Source organism: Perca flavescens, chromosome 2 (assembly GCF_004354835.1).
Source record: "Perca flavescens isolate YP-PL-M2 chromosome 2, PFLA_1.0, whole genome shotgun sequence".
NCBI lineage: Eukaryota > Metazoa > Chordata > Actinopteri > Perciformes > Percidae > Perca > Perca flavescens.
In genome coordinates, this window is record NC_041332.1 from 40388059 (window position 1) to 40400586 (window position 12528).

At 39.0% G+C, this 12528-nt stretch overlaps 1 protein-coding gene across 1 annotated transcript in view; it reads right to left on the reverse strand.

Moving 5' to 3' along the window:
* LOC114563115 (teneurin-3-like) overlaps positions 1–12528 on the reverse strand; it is a 100928-nt gene that overhangs the window by 6288 nt on the left and 82112 nt on the right. Inside the window, exons 4-6 of the mRNA XM_028589918.1 lie at positions 10836–10956; positions 9960–10030; positions 6946–7233 (exon numbers count right to left, since the gene is read on the reverse strand). Coding sequence (XP_028445719.1) covers positions 6946–7233; positions 9960–10030; positions 10836–10956 — 480 coding nt within the window. The remainder of the gene's footprint in view (positions 1–6945; positions 7234–9959; positions 10031–10835; positions 10957–12528) is intronic.

Here is a 12528-nt window from a genome sequence, read left to right on the forward strand (position 1 = left end):
TAATACGTGTGCACACACACGCGCACACACACACCGACACACACACACACAGACACACACACACACACACACACACACACACACACACACACAGAAGAATATCCCTGTGAGAATACCAAAAGGAATAACTATAACAAATATATTTAAAAAATGCAGAGTTAAGTCTTGTATGCTTGGCATCAGCTAGGAAGAGGAAGCAGTCTTGTCAGTCAGTGTAACAATAAATATCTTCTTTCTGTCTCCAAGAATTTACAGAAATCTGATCTGCATATTCAAAATATCAATTAGACAACAACAATGTGTAACACTGCATCCTATTAGGGCTCCACAAATAATCACAATTTTATTGTAATCCAAATATTCAGGATCAGTGCAATATCCAAATGGCAGGAAAGTGTCGTGGTGCTGCAGAGCTATCCGGCCTAGGCGTATACTACAGAACAGTTTGGTACAGGTCCTCGCAAAGATCACACCATGATCATTTTAAAGTTTTTCAACGAAAATGAAAATAATGCTGCAAAAATTATGATTCCCTTCAATATCGTAAATCACATCGCAATGGCAATATCAGTCAAAGTAATCACAATTAGATATTTCCCCCATATCGTGCAGCCCTACATCACATCTATGGCTGAGATGTGACAGTAAGTATTGATGACGCACATAATAAAAGGCTCCTGGAGCTGGATCCAACTGGGCCAGGTGGCTTTTAATCCAAACATGCCTCATTTGCAAACCAAACACAAACTGTGGTTATTGGATTTTGACAATAAAAGCTTCAATGCATGCCATCATGCATGTTATCAAACAATTAAAAAATGTCACTAATGTTGGTACTATTGTGTAACTGCGTGGGTTTCTGTGTACTTTCTTTCTGTGATATATTCACACCTCAACTGTTAAAGCAATGAGTCAGAAAGAGGCCAGTGGTCATTTTAATTTGTGAAGCAATTAGCCTTAAATGTTAAGCAGCAGAGGAAATGAATGTACTTATAGTCTTCACTGGGCTTTAAAAAAAGTTATATCAATGTTTACACAGACTTTCCTATAGACACACCATTATACTGTAAATATACATGAAGTTATTGTACACAAACCTCAATTTGTAATCATTTGTATAGCCAATGTTTTTTTCTCTTTCATTTTCAACAGATCAACAACAATTTTTCAAAAACTACAATTACCAGATACAATTATTAGCTTTTTTACATGTGACAATTTAGGTATGAATAATATCCTAAGTGAGTGAAGAACTGATGGAGGAGAATTTTACATACACAACCAAGTTTAGCTCTGACTGACCATTTCTAATACAATAACCGACACAGGGACTCCAACAGTTCATTGCCACGCCGTAGTTAAAATCATGCCACTTATATAGCCTGACAGAGCACATCAACTGTGGCCATTGTTCACGTCTTTTTTAAGAGATTTGATGGTTTTTGAAATGCCATTCCGACTTCTGTCCAGTAATGGCTTAACAATAGCAGTACTTAGAAAGGAGAGAATCACTCTAATACCCTGTCTCTTACAGGTCACCATTCCCCACTTAGAAATGGTAAAAGGATAGTTGTGAAATCTAAAGAAATGAGACAAAGAATAAGATGCTGAAAAGGGGGAAAGAAAAGAGAGGAAAATGATGAGGCTCAAACAACAGAGTTGACACAGCTAGCCATAGAGACACAGAGAACGTTACGACCAAGGTAATGCAAAACACACAATCTCTCTCTAGTTTTCACAAAGTTTTAAGGCCAGTTTGTAATTCAGCGGTAACATGTGAGTTGTACCTTCAGAGCAACTGACAACTATACTGAATGCAGAGTATGTAGAGGCTGTCATCTGTTATCTGTCTCTAAAACTCCCTGCAGAAGTCCCGTCTCATGTGCAGCCTCAAAGTTTTGCAACGGTGCATGTTTTCAAAGTAGCACAGAAAGTAGCCAAATAGGCATGGCCGAAATGCAAAAAGTGATAAAAAAAAAAGAAAAGAAATGAAAAACATCACAGGTGCATTACTGCACATTACTGTCATCTGAATGTCTAAAACATTGAATCACAAAGTTTAAGATTATGTTAAGGTTGAGATTTGTAGTTTTGAACCAGTCCCCTTTTGGAATTTGGGTAATTTCTGCATGCAAACTACTGCTACTGATCGTCAACACAAAGCACACTGAATGCTCCAGAACTCTTTTGTTGTGATTGTGTGTGTGTGTGTGTGTGTGTGTGTGTGTGTGTGTGTAACAGCTAAGGTTATAATGTTAAGCGGCTTAGGGATGCTAAATGGATTAAGTGTTTTGTTGACACATAGTAAAGTAATCTGGTTAGCAAAGACGAGATACTCCTCTCTTCCTCTCTATCTGCCCGTCTGTTCTCATCTCTCCTATTCACTCCTTCCTTTTTGCCCATTTTCATCACAACATTGTGTGTTTCTCAGTATCTCAGTTCATCCCTTGTACCTTGCTCTCTTCACACGCACACACACACACACACACACACACACACACACACACACACACACACACACACACACATGCACAGAGCACACATTTAGACTTAAAGAGATTGGGCAGGGGAGGTCAGCTAATATATTTTAAGCTCCTTACTATGGCACATAACTAGACATCTGTCTATTGTTTCTTTCATGTACATGACGTGTTGTCATTTTCCTCTGCTTTTAGTTATGTGGATATCTTACAGTTTTTTTTACGATTGCTGAACGACACTGGGCACAACTGGAGCCACAGTCTGCACTACCAACAGTCACCTGAGCTAAAGAGTTCACATCTCCTGCAGAAGTCATTCACAGCAACACAACTCTTCACACACGTCTCAGAACAGGCTCAGTGCAGCCAAACACTCAGAACAATCCTCACTGAGATAACACACACACACACACACACTGTCACTCAGAACACACTGAGAGTAAAAACACTAGCATCAAACACCAATACACAAATTACAAACTTTCTCATCTTTACAGTTTGAACAATTTGAGTGACTTTACACAACTCAGTAGTTTCTTTAAGGAAAATATATAGATTTTATAATATACCAATTTTTATGAAAAGGAATGAAAATCAGCAGTCTGCTTCAATATGGTATTTTGTCTCTAGTAATTTATGGAATTACTGGAAAAAGAAAAACTAAAGGAACATAACAGTACCAAAGAATAGTGTGACTAATCCTGCCTCTCTCCAGAAGTTTTCTTCATCACATTGGATGTCTGCATCATCTCTAAATACAAATGAATGTGGTGTTTCCATTGCTTTCACCTCCATTACTTTCTGAAAAAGAGAGGTTACATACACACTGTGGTATGTAACCTCTGTTTTTTAGACATCTGACCTGAGTGTTGTGGTTAGTGCCCTGGGATAAGAGTGTTCAAGCAATGAAAAACAAACTACAGGTCCACATGAACTGCTGCTGTGCAGACTGTAGTAAGAGTTTTGCACGTTACTCCAGAAGATTTGACATTTTTTTAATTATGTACCCATTTATTCAAAATGAGCAAGACAAATGTAGCAGATACCTTCTGTGCATCTGAGGACTTTTTTTTAAGGAAAGACACCTGCATCACTGTGTTTAGGATAGAAAATGTAAATGTATCTTCCTTTTTCTGTCCCCGTAGTTGAGATCATCAATATCAAGTAACTGGGCAGGCAGCTGGGCACCCATGGGTTCAGACACCACAAAAGTGTTTACGTCAGTGTGTGTGTGTGTGTGTGTGTGTGTGTGTGTGTGTGTCCACAGGGGAGCCAGCCAGACGTGTCTGGTCTAATATTTCCTCTCAGGAGAACAAATAATGCAGAGAGGCCTCTCCCTTTCCCTGCTCTGCCTTTATTTCTTGACGTTCCCTGTCTCTCTTTTGAATTACTGTCTCCATGGAACTGCTTTCTGTTTTCTTCTCCTCCTCTCTGATATTTTCCTCTCTTCTCCACATTCTTCTCGCCCTCCCTGTTATCTATTCTTTCTCTTGCTTCCTCTTGCAACAAAGCTGCAGATAGAATCACAGAAGTTGGTTAAAGTTTCTGTACACACACAAACCCGTGCACGCGCCCATGCACGCACACGCTTTCTGCTGTGAACCAGGATCACTATCAAGGGACGGTGCAACAGTAGGTGTCTCAGAGGAGGCAATGTATCGTCTGCTGTTTACAGGACAATGAGTTGACTATCGGCCCCCATTCAGAGAGCAAAGAGCAGCACAAGAGAGGAGGTGAAGGTGATCTGGCTGCTGAGTGGAGTCTCACCACATACAGTACGCTTAGTCTCAAAGGAGCCTCTCAACACGACTCCATACTACATTCATCATAAAGAAGCAAAGGAGGACAATTCAACATGTTTATGTTGTTGCGACTGACTTTATTTTGTGATTGTAAATCTCTAGGGTCAGGCTGCTTGGCTATTTGGATGTTTGGATGCTGACACTCAACAGTAAGCAAGGGATGTTAATGATTTACCGTTTAACCGACCGATTATTACTATTAGTTAAACAGTTGAAAAGAATATTATTAAAACAAAAATAAAAAAAAAGTAATTAAAAAGGTTGTTTTTTTTGTATTGTAAAAGAAAAATATGCTTTACAAATGATTTACTTTACTGCTTGTTAACTTGCTAGTGCAACCTTTGAGGACTGGCGGGTTAAATCGGCAGGCAGACACACAGCTGACCACCTTGCATGTGGATGGGTAGGAGGCAGGCTCGGGCTCCGCGGACAGCTGCCGGTATTTACCGGTTGGAAAGTAGCTGCATGTGCACAAAATTTCTTTGTAACACACATCGGCGCACAACTCTTCTTAAATACACCATGCTTTATCCATCACATGTTTTGGGCTTGCATTGCATCAGGGTTAATTACCGCCCCCCCCCCCCCAACAATGACCCAGCCACCACTATCATGGAGACACAGTATTCCTGCTGATGAACCTGGTCTAGACACACAAGTGACCATGTGCTAGCATTTGACCACTTCAACTCCACGCTTACACACACATTAACAGATGAGAGCTAGCACACATGCACGCACGCACACATGCACGCACGCACACATGCACGCACGCACACGCGCGCGCACACACACACACACACACACACACACACACACACACACACACACACACACACACAGCTGCATTTTAAAGAGTCAATTAGCCTTTTGAAAACTTGACGACTACTCACTTCTAGAGATGGGAAGAGTATCCTCCAGAGCACTGACATCCACAGCATAATGCCATTTAATAAAAAACATTATCAAACTTAATATAGGAAATATAATGACTCAGCATTTTATCTCAATGTTAATTACAACATCACATCTCTTAATGAAAACCCACTCTGTGTGTAGGTGTGTGCGTATGAGTTTGTCTAGCCTAATGAAAATAATGTGTGTGTGTGTGTGTGTGTGTGTGTGTGTGTGTGTGTGTGTGTGTTGTGCGTGCGTGTGTGTGTGTGTGCCTGTCTGTGTGAGTAAAATCAAAAACAAGTCCTTTATTAACTATGAAATTCACACCTGTTAGGGAAATCTACCTTGAGGATATATATACAGTACATGCACACATACTCACACACACATATACACAAAAAAATGCATACACAGGCAGACAAATAACTACTTTACAAACATATTTGCACATGTACATTTGTTCTTACATCTATACGACCACGTGCACGCTGACCCTGAAACACACGTATGGACACGAAAGGTCTAAAAAGAAATGACTGCTCAGCTAAATTGTGATCATTAATTAAATGAATTAGCAGCACATTCTTTTGTTTTTTGCTGCACCTCTGCCCCCCGAGGACTGTACCAGCCTCTTCCCCCATTTCTCACCACGAGAAAGGACACTGAGTGGGGGTGTATCCATTCATTAAATATCAATGAGTGAGAGATCTGCATGTCCCCCCCTTTTGACAGTTTCCTTTATTTTGACAATTTAAATCAATGCTTCTTTAGGCATGTTTTTGGTAATCACATTATTTAAGAGAAACTGATGTTACTCACAACTTTATCCCACTGTGCTTTTGAAAACAATAAAGGCTATTCACTGATTAATACAAAATAAACAATCTACTGCATTAAATCTACTCTTACGGTACATGACATGACATGGCTTTACAAATCAGAACAATAATTCAGAATCGCCGGTGTCTAGTGAATGCCATTCGATTTTCACAGACTAAAACATTCTATCATTGAACATCGGTAAGAATTCTTTATCATTTTTAAGACCAAACAGTAAATGGACTGCACGTATATAGCCTTTTTTTACTTTAACAGACTTGTGCTTTACAATTTCTCGCAGAAAAACACACTCACACACCAATGGCCACGCAGGGAGCAACTTGTGGTTCAGTGTCTTGCTAAAGGACACTCAACAACATATGGTCAGGACGAGCCGGGGATCAAACTGCCAACCCTGCAATCATTGGACAACCGGCTCTACTTCCTGAGCCACAGCCGCCCCAAACTTAATAATACGTTTCTGGCTAAACAGCAGCAGCTGGTACTGGAACACACTGCAATGCACTGCTTTACCCAACGCTGGAATCATCAGAGCTAGTTGTGTATAATCAGAACATGCAGTTCAGTACAGTAATTGTTCTGATGGTCCATCAAGCAATAAACAAAACACACTGACATTCACTAACACTGTTAGTCTCTCTCTCTCTCTCTCTCTCTCTCTCTCTCTCTCTCTCTCTCTCTCTCACACACACTCTCTCACACACACACACACACACACACACACACACACACAGCACACTGAAATAAAAGAGAGGGCAAGTGAAAACCTCCAGTTTGTTTTTATATCTTGTCCTTTTCTTTTGAATCTTGGTATCAAAAACTGATTTCAGGCTTATTAAAAAGATTTTTTTTTTTAGAACTCATCTGCTGTTATCTTGTCAGTGTCAAGACCAAAAAGAGGACATGAAGTTTAAATGAGGTCCTACCATTGTCGCTGTCCGACTTGTTCTCATGCTCGGTGTCGGTGAGAGTCAGCACTGAGTTGGAGCGGCTGGACAGACAGGAACTCCTCCCTGATGATTTACCCAGACCCCCACGGCCCCACAGCCGCATGGCGCGCTCTGGTGACATCACAGCCTGGCTATCGGTATCTAGGTCCTGGGCTGTACCAACTGAGAAGCCGCGGTGGGGGAGGCCCATGTCGGAGCAGAACGCCAGGCCTCGACGCGAAGGCGGCTCGCAGATTCCCAGCTGACGGAGACTGAAATGCTGACCTGAAACAGATGGGGACATTACAACTGTTTTGAAATTTGAATATGTTATTATACACACTGGGGAATATGTACAGTTTTGCTAATTACTGTAGATATTAGGAATAACGTGTTGATGTATATTCATGTATTTATACCAACATCATTACGTGATAAAACATTTAAAATGAAGATTGTGCAAATGACAACAAACCTGTGACAACTTCCCAATGTTCACAAGTTAAGACTCACTTAGAATCCCTCTTTAATACAAATATTTGTTTCACCCATGAACTCACCTCATAGTAAAGCTTTAGAAAATAGCACAAGCTGAAGATCAGTTATGTTTCCAGTTGATTCTACATTGTTCAAATAAAAAAGGGTGTCTTCTCGTTTATATACAAAAGAGTACATTGTCTGGCTTTAAAAAATCTGAAAAATGTCCCAGGAGCCGAGGAGATGTCTTCAACCTGCTTGTTTTGTCTGACCAGATCAACAATCAGTAAACCAAAGATATTCAATGTACAAAATCATGTAAATCCTCATATGAGTGATCCTCATTTTTGCTTGATAAATAACTTGGAATCTGATTGTTAAATCAATCATTAAAATGACTCTCACGAAATTCATTTTCTGTTGATCTACTAATTGATTAATTGACTAACTGCGTCATACGTTATTGACCCTAAAGAAAAAAACACACACCGACAGCAGCTGCAACCCGCACAGAGAGCCTGACTCACGCACAATACATTCACTCAGTTTCCCAGAAGAACAGAAGAAGAGAAAAACTGCAGCAATGCTTTAAGGCAGGTGCAATAGCTTCAAAGAATAAATAATAGTAAAAAAACAAACATTTGTAAAAATCGATTCTAGCCATAGAAAATAGAAACCAGACAGAGAAGGTGAATACGAGAAGAGACAGATTACCAGAGCGTTAAGCCTGTGAACGTACCGTAGTGCAACTCACATTAGGATGCACATCTTTAATATAATGAATTTCATCATTTAATACACGTAGATTCTCTTATACCAGTTCCTCAGATTTAAACTATATAAAATAACATAACATATGTATTTAAATAAATACATCTTACTGTAGACAAAAAAAATGTATAAAGGTCCAAAATGATGGAATGATGTATCATTAAAGAGAAATACAAAATCAAGACCATAGCAAAAATAGAAAAAAATGTAGTATGTTATAGGAAACATTTCGGCAATACAAAAAGACTGAGTCATCACACACTATGGACTACTGGACCGTTATAAGGTTTGTGAGAAACCAGTAATCAGCCAGTTAACTCAACGTCAGCGATTTAAAGATTAGTGCCATGAAGAGTCTCTGATTAATGACACAGAATTAGCCAAATTAACATAACACTGGTTATTAATGGCAAGGCCTTAATCTAAACAGATATGTGGTTTTACAGTATGTCAGCCAAAATATGCATTTATAAACATTATTCAAGTTTATGTGTGAAAATGACATTAGCAGATATATTTTAAATGCAAAATTGCCTAAAAAAATGTGATCTGCTTTACAATGCCTGTCAGCATCATACACTAATATTAAAATGTATTTTTTTTTCTAATTGCACATGAAACTTTTTTTTGGAAGAGTTGACAGTTCCCCCCAGAACAAGAGGAACACGCCGAGTAATGGGTGTTTTATTTTATTTTATTTTTTTACTATTGAAAACATGCAGACTGGGTAAAGTATTTCATGAGTGGATTACACATTTAAATTACCTTTTTCATTCAATTTAATAAGTCATCGGGAGAAACTCTTTCACATCAACTGGAAATGGGCCGAAATCAGGTTCAAATAACACGCGTGATAATCCTTTGAAATATAAATGAAAAGAAGACAAACAAATCATCTGTAAAATCTCAGTATGTGCCTCTTCATCTTTAATCAGCAAATGAAAAGAGAAATTATAAAAGCTTTCCGTAATTAATGGCACAACAAGAGATAACGAGTGCTGCCGTTCAATTAAAAGTTATATTAATTTTAAATGAGCTCCAATTAGGCCAGCAGTGAAAACGAAGGAGATAAAATGATTGAGTAATTATGATTTTTTCATTTCTCAAATATTGACGCTGTGTTAATTGGAGCTGGAGAACAATGAACGCGCTCTGTGGTTGAGCTTCTTTTTTCCCTTTTAATGTGCTATGTTTTACCATTTTCTTTATTTCTTTCACAGAACTTTGATGTGTCATTATCCTGTAGCCTTCATCATACATATTCTTTATTCATTATTTTAACATTTCTTTCCACTCCCCCATCCGACATGCATCCATTCATTAGTGGACCAATAATGTGTTAAGCAAGTTTTAAAAACATGTGCCCAAATACCCAAAAAATAATTATTACAAAATAATAAGAAAAATTAGGATTGACGTTATCACAGGATTGGTCATGCATTAAATCCATGGGTGAGTTAATGACATGTAAATCCTACATTAAAGAAACGGTCAAAGAAAGGAAATCCATAACTGGAAACTGATCTGTAACAAAAACAATCCACGCTGTTCAGAACTGAGCATTATCAACATGAGAACATTAAACTTAAAAAAACAACAACAATACAGAACCATTACATTACAGTTACAAAAAAACCCAACTAAAACAGAAGCAATTAACATGACACAACAAGAAGCTGAGTCTTTTTGCATTAAGTGTGCACAGACAGATAAGCAAACAGAGGAGGCAAGGGCAACATACTATGTTTCTGTGCATCTCTCACCTTGTCTGTTATAATCATCCTGTTCGCGGTGAACCATGTCCTTGTATCCCTTTGTCGTCCCGTACAGCAACCTGTCAGCAGCCGAGGACATACCAGTCAGTTGTGTTACTATAATAAAGGAGAGTCCTTCAGAATAAATCCAGGGCAACAAACCGTGCACCGTTGTTTTATCCTCTTGTTTGGGCTTTTGAGAGCCATAGACCGGTGTTGGTTTGAACATATATATATATATATATATATATATATATATATATATATAAATATATATACACACACACACAGATTTTTTTTTCAAGAATCCATGGAAGTGGCATACACATTAATTTTGCACTGTGATACCTGTCTGCTAGTCTGATGTATAAAGCATGTGCTCTACTGAATCAAGGCTGGTTGGTAAAAACCCAGCACAGTTCAAACTATATTCAAGTCAATTTTATTTTTGCAGGTAGCAAAGGTGCCTTACATAAACGAAAAAAAATAAAATAAAAAACACAGGTAGGAAGAATATTTATATATTTTTATATTTATAATTCATTCAACATCTACTGTGCCATATCTAGACTGCTATTCCAAACTGAATATGCATCTCAACACCAACGATGAGAATGCATTTAATGTCCTACTGAAAGCTCAGGCAACTAACTAAAACTGTAAATAATCAGTAGAACCGAGAAAGGTTTTTTGGATCCTCCCTGGTGAACAGAGACTGTGGCTACCAGTTCCTCTCTGGACTTATCAGCAGAGATGTGACTGTATCAAACCCTCTGTAGGTCAAATCATATTCAGAAATACGTGTTTTGGTCTAGTCAAGACAAAGATGTTATCCAGTGGGTTTTGACAAAGTGGCATTATAATGTGTGTAATCCCAGTTCTAACCTGGTCTGATCTTGGTGCTGGTCGAAGGCCTTGAGTGTTTCACTGGAGGAGTAGGACTTCTGAGTGGGGACCCGGAGTCCCTGGGGGCCAATAGCACAGTCTTCGCTGTCCCCTGATGAACCTAGCATAGATACACACACACACACACACACACACACACACATAGGCACAACATCATGCAAACACACTCACAGACACCTAAAAGCCCTACAAAAACATGTTAACACATTTTGCCCTTCCTCCAGACTGTGGCTGGACTGAATTATTTACAATTTTAGCGTCCTGTCACGCAATTTTTTTGTCAGTTGAAAATATCAAAATTCAATGAAACGCTTGTTATCCGTTTATTTTCCATTCTTCATTTGAGCACAAAATCGGACACCGTTTTTTTTTTTCATTTTGGTTTTGGAAACAAGTATTGAGAAAACAAGTAATTTCTTTTGCTTTTTAGGTTTTATTTCTAAAAACGAATGAACAAATGACACACAGATTCAGAAGCCCTGAGAGGTGGAGACAGGTCATTCATGATCAGTTTAGTGTACAATGTGTTCATTTGAGTTGAAATTTTGTTTTTTTATATATATATATATATATATATATATATATATATATATACAGCTGCAGCTATTATTCACACCCAACACAAATGTGATCACTAGTCGTGTTTCCATTCAATTGTTAAAGTGCTCATATTATGCTTTTTGGCTTTTTCCTTTTCCTTTCTAGTGTTATATATCTCTTTGTGCACGTTATAGGTTTACAAAGTGAAAAAGCCCAAAGTCCCCCCAAAGGGACTGACCATCTCCAACAGAAAACACTGTTCACCAACTGCTCCAAACAGCTCTACTGTAGTCCAGCCTTTACTTCAGAGACAAACGTGGTCACTTTGTAACACACGTTATAATGCTCGACTAGCTGCTAGCATGGCACGTCCTCATACTCTGCTTCTGACTGGCAATTATGAACCTGAAATGAGCATCATGGCCCTCATTTATAAAAACGTGCGTACGACCTAAAACAGGCGTATGACGGGCGTACAGTACACCGATTCCTACGCAAAGCTCGGCATTTATCTATTTGAACGGGAGCGTAGGCTGCGATAAACTCTCACGTCTGGTCTGAACTCGTGTGCGCAAGTTTTCGAGTCAGTGTGGACTTGCGGTGTAGCATATAATCAGTTTAACAGGAGAAGGAGAAGTCATCAGTTGATCACTTATCAGCAATGGCAGATCTGGCTCTTTTAGAGGACCTCTATGCGCCGGGACAACAGTGCACATGTGAGCACAAGGGCCACGGTGGAGCGCTCCATCGGAGCAGATGGCTCTGTCTTGCATCAGCGGGGGGGGACCCTACTATGCAGAAAAAGTCTGCAACATTGTTTTAGCCTGCGGGGTTCTCCACAACATCGCGCAGGAAAACAGGGTGCCATAAATGTAGTGATGGAGTCAGATGACCCGATGCCCAGAGAGCAGTATCAGCACAGCCCCAACTGGAGGCTATACCAAGGAGACAAGATATTATTCCTCACTTTTAAAAGGTATAGTGTTATGTTTGGCAATGATACTCAATACAGGAAACATGACGATGCACAACATTTTTATTTATTCTTCAGGTTTTCGTTGCTCTTTTAAAGTGTCTTTAATGGCCACAAGTGAACGATGAAAACAAACACGAGTAAAATAAAAGACACTGC